Consider the following 19691-nt stretch of genomic DNA (forward strand, 5'->3'; position numbering starts at 1 on the left):
TCTCTGATGCTGGGATTAAAGTTGTGTATCACCACGTCAGGCTTATTTTTTGTTTGTTTATTTATTTATTTGGTTTTTCAAGACAAGGTTTTGTAATAGCTCTGTGTAATAGCTCTGGCTGTACTGGAACTTGCTCTGTAACCTGGCTGACCTTGTACTCACAGAAACTGCCTTTGCCTCTCAAAGGTGCGTCCAATCATTGCCCGGCTATTTCTTTTGCTTCTCAAGAACTATGCAGTCCTGGCTGGCCTGTAACTCACTATGTAGCCCAGACTAGTCTCAAACTCACAGAGACGCACCTGCCTCAGTTTCCTGAGTGCTGGTCCTAAAGGAGTGCGCCACCGTGCCAGGCTGTGTATTTTTCTGACATCTGTTATAAATTAAAATGCTGTTATGTATTAATGAGATCTTTTTTCCTAAGTCAAAACATGTTCGTAATTTTAGTAGCTACTGGTTATTCTATTATACTATATTTTAATTATTATACTATAACTTATCTACAGTGCATTTTGTCACTCAAAGCTATGGAGAACTGCACTACTAATCTATTCGAAGTCTTGCTCAGACAGTTTCCCTTATAGAAGATGAGAGATGGTATATAGAGTCTTGCTCTCAGTTCTTGTCATTCACCATCTGTGTCTTGAACAATGCTTTTGTTTTGAAATCTAAAACGTGGACTAAGGTATCTGAATAATGGTACTTTTCCCAAATTAAAAATAATAATTAACAGCCGGGCGATGGCGGCGCACGCCTTTAATCCCCAGCACTCGGGAGGCAGAGGTAGGCAGATCTCTGTGAGTTCGAGACCAGCCTGGTCTACAGAGCTAGTTCCAGGACAGGCTCCAAAACCACAGAGAAACCCTGTCTCGAAAAACCATAATAATAATAATAATAATAATAATAATTAACATTAAGAATTTTCTTAATCGAACTGAGTTGTACTGTCGTTCAGAGGTTGGTTAAGTGCTGGTGTTGTATGCATGAGACCCTTGGTTTGATCACAAGTACCATAAAACAAACAAATAAAAAAAGAAAAAACAATGGAAACCCCTAAACAAATATCAATAACAAATCCAACACTGCTTTGTCCTAAGAACTTGCTAAATTGAAGTTTCCTAAATTATTAAATTTTGGCTCCTGCTATCATTGCTTTGTGTTCAATTGTAGGAAAAGTATATTTGCACAGATTTTTATAAAGAATTATTTTTAAAAGCGTTTGGATTTCACGATGGTCTGTGACTTCTAGATGCTAGGCTACTGAAGATCTGGTTCCATCAGATAAGAACGGAGACTATTTCTGTGGGAGGACCTTCTCCATCATGTCAAGGAAAATGAGGGTTTCAGTAAACCATTTTTCAAACTGACATTTTTAACTAGAAAACGTATGGTGGAGAAGGCAAGAAACATTCAACACGAATTAATCCTGGACTCAGTGTGGAGAACTGTGCTGGAAGTCAGAGCAGTTCAGCCAAGGTGAACAGGCCTCCAGCCCAAAGGAACTCTGGACAGTTAACCCATTGTGAGAACTCTGGTAGAGAAACTGTACTTTGGGCAAGTGTCCAATGTCTCAAATTCTGAGATTACACGTCCTAGCTCGAAAACAGCCAAGTTAGAGTCCTTTATTCACAAATCATTTCTAAAGAAGAGCAATAAAAGTAGAAACACAAAAAAATGTCTCTGGTTCTATTCTTTCTCAAACTCTGGAGTATTTTAAAACTTTTCTTGTAGGTTAATAGTGACTACCTTCCGGTACCGCGACATTGTCCCTCAGAGACTACAAGCCCCAGTAGGCTGTACACGCGGAGCAGCGGGTACTTTTCCCCAGGACGCCCCTATCCAGATCCCTGGCTGAACGCTGTTGCCGCATAGCCTTCTGGAACTTGTAGTCTACTCCCTTTTCCTGTCCGCGCAGACTCCAGCGGCCTCTGTCTGCCCTTCGGCCCAACCGAAGCCCAGCCCAGAATTCGATGCTCCCCACCCCCATCAAGCTGCCTTCTCTCTGGAGCCAACCTCCTCCGGTCACGTGGAGAACTCTCACTATGCGATTGGCTGGGGTGTAAAGGGGGCGGGGCCGAAGCCCCTGCGAGGTTCCGTGCCCCTGGTCCAGCCGCTTGTTTGGCTGCTGCCGTCACCTCATGGCGACTCCGGTTGAGGAGGCAGCGCGGGGAAGAGACGGCGGTACTGAGGAGGCTGTTGAGGGCGAACGGGAAGAACGGCCACGCAGTCCCAGGCAGAAGGTCAGTGAAGGGGATGCTTTAGTTGGGGTTGGGTCGCGGGAATGATTGGGTTAGCTTTTTCGGGGTTTACCTCTTCACTTACCCCCCTTTACCTTTAGCCGCGGGACGAACATCCGGCCCCTTTCCCTCAGAGGGGTGACGATAGTTGGGAGCAGGTGCGGGTGTGAGACTAAAATGGATCGGGTGGGAAAGGACTACAGTTGGGAGTTGGGGGCACTCGGCGATAGGAGATTGAGAGAGGGCAGGATAGACCCGGGGCAGGGAGGGCTTAAGGGGTGCTAGGCTGGGGCGCTTCAGGTATGACAGCCACGTGCGGCCGGTGCTGCCCCGGGGCGTCAGGTGTTCTCTCAGCCCGTGTGGTCACTGCGCTGGGACTCCCCTGCCCGTGGAGGCGGTGGGGTGGGGTGGGGGAGGCTCCTCGGGGTCCAGGATTGCCCTCTCGGCCACCAGCAGGTGCTTAGGGCGCGCTGCGGGGTGCTCCCCGGCCTCGGAGCTGAGGCTGTTGCGCAGTAAGATAACAGCGCGGGAGCTGGGGCTGCGCTTCGCCCCTTCCCCCCACCCCCCCCCAGCTTTCCCTCCCCCCCCCCGCCAGTGCGCGGGCGGCTACGCAGGGGACGCTGCGGGGCTCCAAAGACCCACAGCCGGGGCTTGGTCTCTGGGCATCACCGACTTGCCTTGCGTGTGAGGCTGAGGATGAGAAGGTGATGCTGGGGAAAGAGCATCATCGTCTGGTAGCAGTCTCCTCATTCTTGCTACTACCCTCTCTTTCTTTTCTCTCTTTTTAATTTGCTAAGTGGAAACTTGAGTGCCTCCTGGGCTTGGGTTTTGGTCTTTTCTTAATCTAGGAGAAGAGCTGGACCGTTTGTTCCCCCTTGCCTTACTTGACTCGTGTCAAGGAGTTTTCAGCGTCTCCCTGGATACAGGAAAATCGAGATCTCTTTCAGAATGGGAGAATTCCACTTGTTCTGGAGCTCAGTGGGTGGAGTTTTGACAACGATTGCACAACGAATAGGGTACAGGGCTTTCGGGCCCCAGGAACTGAGAACTGGGGTGTATGGTACTGGAAAGGTGGAAATCCCATCCTTTTTCCTTGCAGGAGAACACACCGAAACCGCTCAACTTGTTGGACACCCTGCTTGACCACTGAGGGCTATTTAATATTACTTAATTATGTATTTGACTAATCTTAAAAGCCACTCCTGTATGAAGTTACGAAATAATATTTTTCTAATGCGATTCATGAACTTCAAAAGGGAGAACAAAGGTCTGGTTTACATTTGAGCAATGTCAAGAATTGGCTTTTTGGGGCATGTCCTTTTCTCCCTCACTTTTTTGGTTTTTAAGATGGATTCTCACCCTGTAGCAGGCTGATCCCAATTGACTATGTACCCCAGGCTTGCCTTGGACTTGAGACAATCCTCTTCTCTTGCCTCGGTTTCCTGAGTGCTGAGATTACAGCTGTGAGCCACCACTCTGGCCTTTGGTGCTTTTCCCTCTAAGTTCAAGTATTTTCATGTTATTCTGTCTCTCATAAAAATAGGATCTGCTGCTTGAAGTACTGGAAAAGAAGCTGTGGCCCAACATTTCTTTTGGGATTCAACACTGTCACTTTGGACATTTATTCCCTGAGGGTGGGGAGCCAATCTCAAGTGTTTGATTTCATAGGTTCCCCAGGGGAGAGCTCTGATAAAAAGCCACTGCAATTGAGGACATAAGTTCCCTTTTATGCCACTGGAATAAGGACAAAAAGTCATTGAATTAGGAAGTAAGGTTTAATCAACTAGTATGTTCAACTATGAGGATAAGAGGTAATGACTCTTTGAATTCAGAACTCTGGTTAATAGCTAGTATATGAATGGTCTTATATGTCTATTGTCTTATTTTTACTTTGTATTACTTTGTATTACTTTGCTCATGCTTTTCTGGGAATCTTTCTTTTGGTTTCTATCTGACTATAAAATAGAATAGAAATTAACATTATTTTTGAATTTTCAGTTCAAAATTGAATGAACATCTTGTGTCTGTAAAATTAATTTTTAGTTGCTCACTTATGATCTTCGATTTATTGATTCTAGGTTAGTGACCTGAGAAAAACTCCTTTTTTCTAACTTACCCTCTATACTTTCGTTTTTCAGGAATCAGAAATAATATTACACAAATTCAGTTGTTTTTAAAATACTGGAGGAATTGAAAAACATGACTTGTTATCATTTGGTTATATTATAGGACCTGAAGTGAAGAAAACTGGAGATGGGCTCTGTTGGTTCCTGGTTCAAATCATCTGCCTAGTCACTGATTTTTCTGAGGCAGTGGCTGACCTCCCAAGTACTATACAAGTGGCATTACTACACCCACTTTTTAAAAAGAGACAGAATCTTGCTATGTTCATCTGGGTGGCCTTGAACTCTTGGGCTCACGTGCCTAGTCACTCTTAACCTTCTCAGTTAATTATAGCATGGTTTCATAACTATATTCATTTGAATGGGCTCTTGGGGTGACTTATTCTAAAGGTAACATTGCAGTATATATCTAGGTGTCATTTAAGGAATTGTCTTAAAACTGCTGGTATTATAGGCACTAACCATGTTGCTATCTTATTTTTTTAATACTAGGGATTGAGTAGTGGAGATTACAGGCTGTACCACAGGGACCAACTACAATTTGTTAAAGTTAAATAAAGTTTTAAAATTCTCTTTTTCAGTTATACTAGCCAGATTTCAAGTATTCCAGTAAAAGTATTCCAGTAATTAATATGGCTGTGGTGCAGTTTCCTGGGTTTTTGTTTGTTTTGTTACTTCTTTTCTTTTGGTTCCCCCCCAACAAGGTTTATCTGTAGCTTTGGAGCCTGTCCTGGAATTAGCTCTTGCAGACCAGGCCGACCTCGAACTCACAGAGATCCACCTTTCTCTCCCTCCTGAATGCTGGGATTAAAGGCATGCGCCACCACCACCCGGCTGTTTTCTTAATTTTTTAAAGCCAGAGTTTTACTGTATATCCTATGTTAACCTGGAACTCATTATGTAGCCCATGCTAGCCTCAAATTTGCAGTTGTTCTTTTGCCTCAATTTTACTAGTACTGGAATTACAGGTGTTAGCCACTACACCTGGCTTCAAGATATTGTCATCATTGTGTAAAGTTCTGTTATACATCATTGATCTAAGAAACTAGGTATACATTATTAAATATTACAGGCATTTCTTAAAAACAAAGAACTATTAAGTTTACTCATATTCCTATTTCATAAAGTTGATCATAAAAAATATCAAGACACTTAAGTGGTTTATAAATTTACAGAAAAATTGAGCAGAAAGTAGAATTCTTCTATTTCTGCTCACACATATCCCATCCCCTTATTTAGATGTTGCAGCAATGTGTTACAATTTGTTAAAATTGTTCAAGCAATATAGATACATTATTACTGACTAAGCCCATAGTTTACATGGTTCGGTGATGTTCTACAATGTATAAATTTTGACAAGTATATAATAACATATGTCCAGAGTAGCCTGTGCTCCACCTAGTCATTCTTCCCAGCTGATTTTTTTTTAGTTGGATGATATTTATTTAGGTGTGTGTGTCAGTCATATTATATGTGTGGTGGTCAGAAGACATTTACCACAGGGATGCCTAGGAATCAAACTTGGGTTGGTAGCAAGTGCCTTATCCACTAAACTATTTTGCCAGTTTCTGGTGTGTTGTTTTTTGAGATAGTGTTTCATTGTGAAGCCCAGGCTGCCCTCAAATATACTGATCCTCCCACCTTAGCCTTCTGAATGCTGAGATTACAGGCATGTGCCACCATGCCATGACAACTTGTCACTGTATGTATGTATTTATTGCGAGACAGGGACTCACTGTGTAGCCTAGAGTGTGCTACCAAACTGGTCATTTAACTGTCTCCATAGTTTCGTCTTTTCTGAATGTTTCAGTGTTTTTGTTTTCAACAAAAGTTTTGCTTTTGGGAATGTTAAAAGATGATTTGACTTGGGACAAGAGAGATGCTTCAGCCATTAAGAGCACAACTGCTCTTGTAGAGGACCAGAGTTTAGTTCCTAGCACCCATATCGGGTGGCTTACAACTGCTGGTAACTCCAGTTTCAGGAAACTAATGCCTCGGGCCTCCATGGACACCTGCACATACCCATCCACATACACATAATTAAAAATAAAAATCTTTACAATTTTTAACTATTTTTAGATCTGTAAATCCTTTTAAAGACAAAAAGTATATGATACTTGGATTCACCTTACCAAACCCTTACATTTATGTCCTATCATTTTTATAGCACGTTTGCAAATACATTAACTCTTCTAGCATCACTCAGATGCTGTAGAGAAGGTTGGGCAGCTATCATTGCTCTCATTTACTGATGACACACTGCTAGGTAAGGTCAGGTGATTTGCCCAAGGGATAAAGCTAAGTTTGGAACCCAGTGCCCTTTCATCTATACTATGGTAATAAGTAGTATAGTAGTGGGTAAATAGTGTAGGTTCTAGAGTCAAGACTCTTGGCTCTCTGCCACTTAATAGCCTTGTAACCCTGGGCACATTTCTCAGGCTACAAGCCTCAGTTGCATCACCCGGAAAGTGGGAATGCTGCTGTGCACACCATATTAGGATTATTGTGAGAAATGACTTGATGTGACAGTGGGCGTAGTGTAGGGCATATAAAATTTTATATGGTTTAGAAGGAATAATATATGGAAGATCAGATTCTCTTGCTTTTAGGGTGCTATTAATTTTCTAATCCACCTTCTAGGCTTTGTATTTTCTTCCCTTCCCAGAATCTCTGTGATAAAGCAGTGAGGGTTGGGCATGAGTATATATAGTTCAGGAAGGAATCATTTTTATTAATTTTTATTTTTTTTCTCCATTTGCGAAGTTGAACTTCCACTTTTCTGGCAAAGATATTAATAAGTAAAGTGATCTAGTTACATTATTTTAGCTATTGCTAAGATTTCATTAAAAAATATTATTAATTGTATGCATGTGTGTAGGTATATGCATGAGAATGTGGGGGCTAGTAGAGGGCATTGAATTCCCTGGAGCTGGAGTTATAGGCAGTTGTGAGAATCCTGACATGGTGCTGAGATCGGAACACAGAATTTTATGCAAGAGCAGCAAGTTCTCATAGCTGTTGAACCATTTCTCTGACCCATAAGCTTTCATGTTTTTAATGGGAGATCTATTAAAAACCTAGGTCTACAGGAGAAGCTACAATGGGAACATATAGATACAGGCTTCCTTTTAGTAATCTTCACATTTTCACATTATAATGAATGCAATATTCATTTGTGTTTCTTTCTTCCCTTTTTTTCCCTTTGAGACAAGGTCCCACTGTGTATCCCAGCCCAGGTTGCTCTCAAACTTGTGGTTCCCCAATCTTAGCTGCCAGAATACTGGGATTGAAGTTGTACACTACCATACCTGACTGGAAGGTAGCTTATATGCCATTTTGTGTATCATTTATTAGCCTTGACTGGAGAAATTTTATGTAGGAAACATAAAATCCACGTGAAATAGAATATATATAGATTTGCTTTTGTATGGTCACCTTTTCCTATTTCTCGGGATAGAACACAGGGTCTTTGCATACTAGTTAAATGCTCTACCACTGGACCCATATCTCTCAGCCCCTTTTGGATTCTTTACAAGATTCATTAAAATAAATTTTTTTTCAAGTAGGTAGTACTCAAATTTTATATATATTTTTAATTTTTTTTTTTTTGATTTTTCGAGACAGGGGTTTCTCTGTTTAGCTCTGGCTGTCCTGGAACTAGCTCTTTTAGACCAGGTTGGCCTCAGACTCACAGAGATCCACCTCCCTTTGCCTCCCGAGTTTTGGGATTAAAGGCTTGCGCCACCACCACCTGTTTTCAAATTTTATATTTAAAAAACCGAATTTTATATTTTTCAGAGAGTTAAATTTCAAAGGAAAGAATTTGATCAAAATTTACTGATTTCATATACTATTAGATATATTGAATGTTCATACATTTTAATATCTGAGCTCTGCAAAGTAGGTGGTATCACTTTTTTAAAAAATCTATTTGATATATAATCTTTAATATTAGCAATTCATATTCTCATTTATATTTTGTCTTAACTGAATTTTGTTCAAATATTTTTCCTTTCATTTTATTTTTAAATTTTTATATATTTCATCATTAAAAAATCTTGCAGTTGAAAAAATCAATAACTAAAATGACCAAATCCAAGTGAACTTCTATACAATCAGAATAGGCATTTGGAACAGAAGCTGTGGAGCTTCATGCTAAATTGTGTACTTCTCCACCACCAAAACCAAAAAGCCCCCAACAGAATTAGAACTGGAAAAACAATTAGCTTTATAGCCTCTTTCTTAACTCGTGTCCATTACCTGCATTCAGTCCATCCTTATATTTAGCCTTTCTTGTTTTTGTTTCTTCATGTAGATTTATTTACGTATGATTGGCTACATTCTTCATATAAGAGAACATATGTTTTTTTTTCTTGCTGAGAGTGTGCGAACTTAATGTACTTTTTAAATTAATTTTTTTTCATGATTTCTGTTCTGATATTTGTTTTTCAAAATAAAGTTTCTATAGAGCTTTGGCTGTCCTGGAACTTGCTATGTATACTTGACCTGACCTCTGGCTGACCTTGAACTCAGAGAGACCCATGTGCTTTCTATAAATTTTTTAACTTCATTTTTCTTTAGAGCTGGGTTGCATTATATTCTTTTATATATACCAAGTTTTTGTTCCAGTCATCTGTTGTCTTCATACTAGGTTGATACCAAGTTTTTTGCTATAGTGAATAAAGCAGCAATAAACATGGTGGGTGCAAATAATCTACAAACTGATTTCCACAGTGACGGTATTTTTACTCCACAGCATTTACGATCTACTCACAACTGACCTGGGAGTGGTGGCATATGCAGAGGCATGCAGATCTCTCAGTTGCAGACCAGCCTGTCTACATAGTGAGTTCCACGATAGCTAGAGCTGCATAATGAGACCCTGTCTCAAAAAATAAAACACAAAAATATATTCACACTTGGATTATACACATACGTACATACTTATATATGCACACATATGTGTATATGAGACTATATATATACCTACACACACACACACATATGAGACAATATATTTTAACGATTCAATTTATTTCCTAGTTGAAATTCTGTTTCTCCTTGCAACTACTTAAATTTTATTAGGTGTGAGAAAGGTACATGAAATGATCAGTGTTGTACTATGTTGTCGAAATAATTTTTTTTTTTTTGAGACAGAGTTTCTCTGTGTAGCTTTGGAGCCTGTACTGGAACTTGCTCTGTAGACCAGGCTGGCCTCGAACTCACAGAGATACGCCTGCTTCTGCCTCCTGAGTGTTGGGATTAAAGGTGTGTACCACCACTGCCTGACCCATCAAAATAATTTTTACTAGAATTTATTGGGTTTTTTGTTTGTTTGTTTTGGGACAGGGTTTTTCTGTGTAGCCTTGGTTCTGGAACTCACTGTAGACCAGGCTGGCCTCGAACTCTCAGAGGTCTTCCTGCCTCTGGCGCCCAAGTGCTGAGATTAGAGGCATATGCCACCACCTCCCAGCTGAATTTATTGTTTTGAGTGTTGATTTCTATGTTGTGTTTTCAAAAGTTCTACAAAATAACCTTTATTATCCCCTCTGTGATTAATAATTACTTGTAACACTTAAATATTTTCATCTTCTTTATTCATTGAAAAGTCAAAGTAGAATGGCGAGAAAGATAGGCAGTAGTTTAGAAACACTTTTTCTTTTTCTGACCCTTACCATGGCACCTTCTCCCTTTTGTTGAAACAGGGTCCGACAGTAACCCAGGCTATCGGTAAACTCAGTATGTACCCTGGTTGACCTTAATTTTGTGGCACTCCCGCTTTAGCTTCCCAAGTGCTGTGATTATAGGGGTGAGTGTCTACACTCTGTTAACAAGCACATTTCTCTAAGTATTATTTGGACTGAAGTGTAGGCCACGTTAAAAGTGAAAATGTATGTTCAGGCAGTGGTGGCAGTACAGGCAGGCAGATCTCTGCGAGTTCAAGGTCAGCCTGGTCTATAGTGCTAGTTCCAGGACAGCCAAGGCTACACAAAACGAAACCCTGACTCGAAAAACAAACAAACAAAAAAGTGAATATATGTTTTTAAAAAACTTATTGTGTGTATATAGTATGTGTGCAAGTAATTTTTGCCATGACATGAATGTGGATATCATAGGACAGTTTGTAGAGTTGGTTCTCTCCACTTTTATAAATATTCCAGGGATCTAACTCAAATAGTTAGGCTTTGAGGCAAGTGCCTATACCCACTGGACCATCCCACAAGCCTCACATATGTTTTATAGAATATATTCTTTATTCAAATAATCTAAAAAAAGTTATTATTACTTTACTGGGAGGAAGGGTTGAGACAAGGTCTCACTATGTAGGCCAGTCTCAAATTCACAAAGATACACTTGCCTTTGCCTCTTGAGTGCTGGGATTAAAGGTGTGCACCACCATGCCCAGCTTAATTTATTTATTTTCTTACTTATTAAGTAATTTATTTTATGTGTACATGTGCCCAGTGCCCTCAGAGGCCAGAAGTGGGCATCAGACCCCTGTAACTGGAATTAATATTTATGAGCTGCCTTGTGGGTGCTAGGAATCAAATCTGGGTCCTCTGTGAGAGCAACCAGTGCTCTTAAAAAGTTCTGCTGTGGAATAGGAATGTATATTCATTATATGTGATTTTACAACTAATAGAAGGAAGGGATTGTATACTCACACTGTACAGGTAAGGAAATTGAGAATCTGACCTCCTTATGGCCACATAAACAGTAGTGAGTGATATATTTAGAACTTGGGCTTTTTGTGCTCAACAGTCCTTGTTTATATTCCATGTAACTTGGTGGTCTTCCCGACCTATTTTGAGAGAGTCTTACGGAATTCAGGCTAGTGTCAACCTTGCTATATAGCAGAAGATGGCCTTATTAAACTTCTGATATTCCTACATTTATCTCCCAGCTGCCAAGATTTCAAGTATTGCCATGCCTGGCTCTTGTGCTTAACACATTTTTTTAAGATTAAAAAAAAAAAAGTTTGCTGGAGACACAAATAAAATGCAATAAAATGACACCCCCCCCCCAAAAAAAAGAAAATTGCTCTTTTTTTTAGTTTGGAAAAACAGCTGCTTTTTATTTTATTTTAAAGGAGGATCATTTGAGTCTAGCAATTTGGCAATTTGAGAACAACCTTTATAAGGTAGCAAGACTGTCAAGAGAGGGCAGAGTGAGAAACTGAAGAAATGTCATTTGTATGATTACAAGACTGCCTTTTTGTCTTTCCCTTACATTGGTGCTCCTTGGCTCATTCTAAAGAAGCTAGCTAGCTATCTTGTTTTAAGAGGCTGATGGAAAGACTTATATGGCAGACAACCAAAGAAGGCCTTTAGCCAACAGCTCATGAGGAACTGAGGCCTCAATCCAATAACACATACAGAATTGAACCCCAGCAACAACCATGAGAGTGAACTAGGAAGTGAATCTTTCCCAATGAAGGCTTGAGATAATTTCAACCTATTGGACCCTGTCAAGGACCCCATCAAGCCATACCCAGATTGCCAAACTATGAAAATTGAGATCATAAGTATGTCAAACTACTAAAGTTTTGTGGTGATATGAATGAACACAGAAGTAGACAGCTGGAGTCGGGCGATGGTGGCACACGCCTTTAATCCCAGCACTCGGGAGGCAGAGGCAGGTAGATCTCCGTGAGTTCGAGCCCAGCCTGATCGGTCTACAGAGCTAGTTCCAGGACAGGCTTCAAAGCCACAGAGATACCCTATCTCGAAAAACCAAAAAAAAGAAAAAAAAAAGAAATAGACAGCTGGCACAAAATCAGTTCCCTTTCTAAATGAATTTGCTTTAATTTTAATTTTTCTGGCATAATTTATAATTATGCATGTGAGAGAGTCAGTGACTCTGTGTGTGTGTTTGTGTGTGTGTGCCACAGTACACATATGGAGGTCAGAGAACAACTTAGAAGACTTGGTTCTCCCACCACGTGTGTTCAAAGGACCATCAAACTCAAGTTGTTAGGCTTGGCAACAAGTGCCTTTACCCACTGTGCTATGTCACTGATCCTCAAATCTTATTTTGAATAGTGTTGTTCTTTTGTATGGATTGTCATTATTTTTTTAGTCAGTTTTTAGATTGTTTCCATATTTTCAGTGTACAAAACAGTGGTTTGGTTAATAACCTTTTGTATTCAAGTGAGAATGCCTGGATAGTAAATCAAGCAGAATTGCTAGGTGAAAGTGAATATGTATTCAGATGTTAATACAAACCCCAGAACTACTAGTTTAAATCTTTTGATATTATATGATTGGCCTATTTAGGCACATTGGGGTTTCTTGTGTTGTTTTATTTTTTAATCTTTAAAATTTGGTAGGTAGTAGCTGGGTAACAGTGTCAACACCTTTAATCCCAGAGGCAAGCAGACCTCTGAGTTTGAGGACATCCTGCTCTACAGAGCATTCGAGGATAGCCTGGGCTACACAGAGAAACCCTGTCTTGAAAAACAAATATTGGTAGGTAAAAGATGATGCATTTTTTTTCTTTTTTGGGGGGTGCATTTTGAGATAGGGTTTTGATTTCTCTGTGTAGGTCTGACTGCCCTGGAATTCCCTTTGTAGACCAAGCTGGTCTTAAACTCACAGAGGTCCACCTGCCTCAGCCTAAATATGTGTACCACCACTGTCCCACTGTTTAGAACTTAAATTGAAAAAAGAAAAAAAAGAATATATTATTACATATGCATGTGGGAATATGGATGCATGTGTGGTGATCAGCAGAGAATTTTTGGGAGTTGGTTCTCTTCTTACCATGGGTTCTAGGGATTGAACTCAGGTTTTTAGGCTTATGCAGCAAGTACTTTTAGCCATTGATAGATCTTGCAGACCCATTGATTGGCATTTTAAAGTTTTCTCTATTTTTGTGTATTTGTGTGTGCGCCTCTGTGAGTTTGTGTGTTGTAGGAACTCTTGGAGGCCAGTAGAAGACATCTACCTAGAACTGGATTAAAGTGAGTTGTGAGCCACCATGTAAGTGCTGGGAACCTCACCCATGTCTTCTGCAAGAACAGCAAGTACTTGGAACCATTGAGTCATCTCTCCAGTCCAACTAACATTTGTATTCATATTTCTTTTATTATGAGTGAGGTTAAAAATATTTTCTCTATAGGGTATCTTCAGTTCTTTAATTGTGATATATCTATTCACAAACCCTTGAAAATTAGGGCTTCCTGTAGCTTTTGGGTTAGTTTGAATTTTTCTGTTACCATCTAGTGACTTAATTCTACTCACACATACCCACACCTCCTGTTGTTTGTGGTTTTCACTTTTTATGTTTCAGTTTTGGTTTACCTGCAGGTGTGAAAGTACCACTTTGCCTTCGTTCCCCCATCCCACTCCCTCCCAATATGGTTTGGGATATGTCCCAAATCATTTGTTTTCTTTGCCAATTTGAAGTGACACCATTTTTAATGTTCGTGTGGTCTATATGTGAAAATAGTGTTATATAATTAGAAATTCTCAAATAAGTACTTCATGACTGAAATAGAAATTGTCACCTGTCATGAGTTTATATTTTGAGACATGAAGAACTTTTTTTTAAAAAACAGATTTGAAAAGACATGAAGAACTTTATCACTTTTTTGTATGTCCAGAAGAAGTTAACATCAGATAGATATTGTCTGTGGTAACTCTCCAAACCTTATTTATGTATTTTGAGATATTTTCTCTCTTTGTAGCTCTGGCTGTTCTGGAATTCACTGTAGACCAGGCTGGCCTCAAACACCCAAGTGTTGGGATTAAAGGTGTGTGCTATTATAACTAGCCTGAATCTTATTTTTTGAGACAGGGTCTCTTATTGAATCTGGAGCTCATCAATTTGACAAAACCATCTGGCTAGTGAGCTTTTAGAGATCTGCTATTCCCTATACACCCTCACTTCTAATGCTGGGGTTACAGATGCATACCCCTGTTCTTGTTTTTTTTTTTAAAAAAAAAATATTTATTTATTTATTATGTATACAATATTCTGTCTGTATGCCTGAAGGCCAGAAGAGGGCGCCAGACCTCTTTACAGATGGTTGTGAGCCACCATGTGGTTGCTGGGAATTGAACTCAGGACCCCCGGAAGAGCAGGCAATGCTCTTAACCACTGAGCCATCTCTCCAGCCCCCCCCCTGTTCTTGTTTTTATGTGGATGCTGGGGATCTGAACTTGGGTTTTCATACTCTTGCAGCATGTACTTTACTGATTGAAACACTTCCCTAGTTCCTAATTTGTTCTTCTGAATCTAGGCCTAAGCCAGGTATGGTGGTGCGTGATAGAAATCCCAACATGTTGAAACCTGAGGCAAGAGGATTGCAACAAATTTAAGGCCAGTCTGGGATATATAGTGTAACCTTGTCTCAAAAGACAAAAGCTGCCAAAACAAACAAACAAATTCACATAAAAAATTGTGTATGTGTATATGTATGTGTATATATATATATATATATATATATATATATATATAAATCTAATATGCACTAGTACACAGTAATTATCATTTACTCTGTTAAAGGTAAAAACCTTTTCATTTCATTTGGTTCTTCTGTCCCAACACAGAAAAACATGCCACTGTTTAAGGAAACTTTGAGGCTGGGTGTGGTGGTGCATACATACCTGTAATCCCAGTACTCGGGAAGCAGAGGCTGGTTGATCTCTGTGAATTCAAGGCCCGGCAGGGCTGCTTAGTGAGACCCTGCTCCCCAAACGGAGACACTGAGTTGAATTATACACTTATTTTATTTTTACTAGTATTTGGGTAGTTTTTTTTTCTTCTTGGATATAGTGGTATGTTTGTTTGGCTCTGAGGAAAACAGGTACACATGTAGAGGCTGGTGGATTCCCTAAAACTGGAGTTACAGGTGATTGTGAGCCTTCATGTGGGTGCAGAGAATGGAACTTGGGACCTCTGGAAGAGCAGCCAGTGCTCTTAACTGCTAAGCCATCTCTCCAGCCCTCTAATTCTTTTGAGACAGATGTCTCAGTATACAGTTCTGAGTAGCTGGGAATTAACTCTGTAATGCAGTCTGGGCTACTCGGACTCAGAGTTTGCTTCCTCAACCTCCCAAATGCTGGGGTTATAGGTAGAAACTACCATATCTAGGTGTTTGGTTTGTTTTTAACATTTATTAATTTCTCACATGTTCATGTATGTAGATGAGCATATGCCATGGCACACAAATGGAGGTCAGAAAACAACTTGGGAGAATTGGTTCTTCTACCTTGTAGATTCAGGATCTTTACCTGATCTTACCAGCCTTTCCCTGGTATTTTGAGATAGGATCTTGCTATATAATACATAGACCTGATTGACCTCAAACTTGTTACAGTTGGCCTGCCTAAGCCTCGCAAGTGGTTGATTATAGATATATACTATAATATTGTGCAAAAATAAAAATAATAACCATGTAAAATATATCTCCTTTCACCATTTTATTGTGCATGCATATATATATATATATATATATATAAATACATGAGCACACAAATAGTGCGCATATAAAATATAGGGCAGGGGCTGGAGAGATGGCTCAGTGGTTAAGAGCAATGCCTGCTCTTCCAAAGGTCCTGAGTTCAATTCCCAGCAACCACATGGTGGCTCACAACCATCTGTAATAAGGTCTGGTGCCCTCTTCTGGCCTGCAGGCATACACACAGACAGAACATTGTATACATAATAAATAAATATAAATAAATATTTTTTGAAAAATAAATAAAAATAAAATATAGGGCATGCCGAGTGGTGGTGGTGCATGCTTTTAATCCCAGCACTCTGGAGGCAGAGGCAGGTGGATCTCTCTGAGTTAGAGGCCAACCTAGTCTACAGAACAAGTTCCAGGACGGCCAGAGCTACACAGAGAAACCCTGTGTCAAAAAATACATGTGTGTGTGTGTGTGTACGCGCACACATGCGTGTGTGTACGTGTACTGTTTTTTGGATTTTTTAAATTTTGGTATTAGAATTTAAACCTAGGTCCTGGCACATGCTAAGCAAGTGCTCTTACCACTAAGCTGTTTCATACCTGCTGTTTGATTTTTTTTTAAATACTATTATTGTTGCTTTTTGTTTGTTTAGAGTCAGGGACTCTTTGTATAGCCATGCTAGATGATGTTGATCCTTTTGATCCTCCTGCCTTGGCCTCGCAAGTGCTGAGATTACAAATGTGTGCCACCATGACCAATTTCTCCTTGTTTATTCGTAGACTGTGGTAGGATGGCTAGGACACCGTACAAAGATGTTTGTATAGAAGTAGATAGAGGATAATTATAAAGCAGTCAGTTGTTTAGGTTACCAGCATGGATTAAGAACCTTAAATTACTAGGGTTCAAATCTTCGCCCTGCAATATACAGTGACCTTTGATCATACACTTTGCCATGCCACAATTTGTTTATCTGTGCAAGAAAGTGATAAAACTTTCATCATGACCTTGTGTAAATGAAGTTAGTTAATAATAGGAAGTGCTTATTATGGTCCCTGGCTATAGTAGTCACTGTGTTAGCTGCTCCAGATATTGTTTATAGAAAAGATGTGTGAAAGAAAATATACCTAGAATGCTTATGAAATAATAATAAAGCAAGTTTCTTTTTTGTTTTATTTTAAAGATAGGATCTTATGTATCCAAGATTGACATTGAAATTCTGATTATCCTGCTTTCACTTCCAAAGTGTTGAGTTGTAGGCATGCACTGCACCATCATGCCAGGTTTAAAATGCTGCTGGGAACTGAACCCAGGGCTTTATACAAGTTTAGCTACATCCCAGCTTCCAGAGTAAGAAATTATATTGACTACATTATGCAGAATACACAAGGACTAGAAAGTCATTCACATATTGGCCTAAAATTTTGCTTTATATTTAACAAATAGTCCAGTATAGAGCTTGAAGTACACTAGTAAAAATGGAGAGTAGAAAAATGAACTTTCTGTTTTAGTGATATTTGTTGACTTCAACCTTAGCTGGAACTAGGCTTATTTAAAACCAGAAAGTTTTTATAGAGCCAAAGTAAGCCTTTCATTAACAAATATGAAAAATTCTATAATACTACTACATCAAAAGTAGTTAATAGGAGAGAAGGGAGAAGTAATCTTGCCTTGTTTAAAGATAAAACAACAATAATGGCACTTCCTTTGATATATGACAGAAATTCAGAGGTAGAAATAGCTACAAATATTGAAAAATTAGTGAGTAGTGGTGGCACACACCTTTAATCCTAGCACTTGGGAGGCAGAGGCAGGTGGATCTTTGAATCCGAGGCCTGGTTTACAGGGAAAGTTCCAGGACGAGACTACACAGAGAAACCCTGCCTCAAAAAAACTGAAAACAATTGAAAAATGGAAAGTTTTAACTACATAGGGAATGACCGTGTCTTAGGTTTTCTATTGCTGTGAAGAGACCATAACCATGGCAACTTTTATAAATGAAAACATTTATTTGGGGTGGTTTGCTTACAGTTTCAGAGATTTAGTCCATTATCATCATGGTAGGGAGCAAGGTGGTGTAAGGTAGACATGATGCTGGAGAAGTAGCTGAAAGTCCTATATCTTGCAGGCAACAGGAAATCGACTGAGACAGTGGGTGGTATCCTGAGCATAGGAAACCTCAAAACCACCCCTACAGTGACACACTTCCTCCAACAAGGCCATACCCACTCCAATAAAGTCACACTTAACAATAGTGCCACTTCCTGAGAGATTATGGGGGCCAATTACATTCAAATGACCACAGGCATAAAATTAGAAGGAAAACATGAGATGTGATGGTGCACTGTGTACCATCTTTATACTGAATGCCACTGGCAATTTTGAGTTGGGTGATTGTTTTTGGCATTTAAAAAAAGTCCTTATTTTTATTGTTGTGTATGTGTGCATGTGAATGTGTCATGGTGTGTGGAAGGTCGGAAGATAATTTTGTGGAGTTCTTTATCTACTTGTGCTTTTATGTGGGTTCAGAGATAGCATTCAGGTTGTGAGGCTTATGCAACAAGCACTTTTTAATTTCTGAGCTATCTTTGCTGGGTCTTTTTTGGCCTTTCTTCAGTCATTTTATATTATTTTATGTTTTGAGACAGGTCTCACCATGTTACCTGGACTGGCCTGGGACTTGCTGTGTAGACCATGCTGACCTCAAACTCCTAGAGATCTGTCTTGTCTTAGATTATAGGTGTGTGATACTATACACTGCTTTTCTTAAATCTTTAACTTGTCTTTTCCATATATGCTAAGTGTAACTATATACTATTAATCTGAAAACAGTAATAATGTTTTGTGTTATATATATATATATATATACACACACATACACACACACACACACATGTGCACATGTCGCGTACATGTATGTGCTGAGGCAAGGGGCCAGTGTTGGGTGTCTTCCTCAATCACTCAAGGTCCTATGATTCTTGTGTCTCTCCCTCCCCAAAGCTGAAATTACCGGCAAATTTTTTAAAGTAGGTGTGTGTGTGTGTGTGTGTAGACCAGAGGATAGAGTTGTTCTTTTTTTGTTTTTCTTTTTCTTTTTCATGACAGGGTTTCTCTGTATAGCCCTGACTGTCCTGGAACTCACTCTGTAGACCAGACTGGCCTCGAGCTCACAGAGATCCACCTGCCTCTGTGTGCCTACCCCCAGAGTGCTGGGATTAAAGGTGTATGCCACACTGCCTGTTGACTGATATGTTCTGTTGTTTCAGTCATCTGCCATCTATTCCTTTGAGATGGGGTTTCTTACTCAACCTGCAGATAAAACTGGCGGCCAGCTAGCCCCAGTGATTCTCCCATCTCCACTCTCCACAGCTTGGGAATTACTGGTGTGTCCATGCCTGGCTTTTTTACATGACTGCTGGGTTTCTACCTTAGGTCCTCATGTTTTGAGCAAGACCTTTACCCTCCGAGCCATCTCCCCAACCTTTCAGTATAACTTAAATTTATGTATTAATTTAATTTTCAAGGTTTTGAGATAAGGCCTTGCTCTGTAGATGAAACTAACCTAGACCCTGCTTTGTAGACCAACTTGGCCTAGGATTTGTAGCAATCCTCCTGCCTTTGCCTTCTGTGTGCTGGGATTACAGATTTGTACCACTACATCAGACAGGAACAACTTAGAAATTTTTTTAATTAGTTCTATTTATTTTAGTGTTTCTGTGTGTGGGCATAGAAAATGTGTGGACAACTCTTTCAGGACTCAGTCCTTTCCTTCTATATGGGACCTGAGGATTGAACTTTGGGAAGCTTCTGATTAAGCCCCTTTCACACTGGCCCAGAAATAATTTTTTTTTTTTGATTTTTCGAGACAGGATTTCTCCGTAGCTTTTGGTTCCTGTCCTGGAACTAGCTCTTGTAGACCA

The 19691-nt window shown here is 39.8% G+C and overlaps 1 protein-coding gene across 2 annotated transcripts in view; it reads left to right on the forward strand.

Moving 5' to 3' along the window:
- The first annotated feature begins 2131 nt into the window (after positions 1–2131).
- Positions 2132–19691, forward strand: part of LOC121444768 (gamma-taxilin) — a 56425-nt gene continuing 38865 nt past the window's right edge. For both annotated transcript variants that reach the window (XM_041646674.1, XM_041646675.1), the window contains exon 1: positions 2132–2237. In XM_041646674.1, the coding sequence (XP_041502608.1) occupies positions 2136–2237 (102 nt within the window). In that variant the 5' untranslated portion in view covers positions 2132–2135. The remainder of the gene's footprint in view (positions 2238–19691) is intronic.

This window comes from Microtus oregoni, unplaced genomic scaffold (assembly GCF_018167655.1).
Source record: "Microtus oregoni isolate MIOR12 unplaced genomic scaffold, Mior012 000140F_ref0000409, whole genome shotgun sequence".
In the NCBI taxonomy this organism is placed as follows: domain Eukaryota; kingdom Metazoa; phylum Chordata; class Mammalia; order Rodentia; family Cricetidae; genus Microtus; species Microtus oregoni.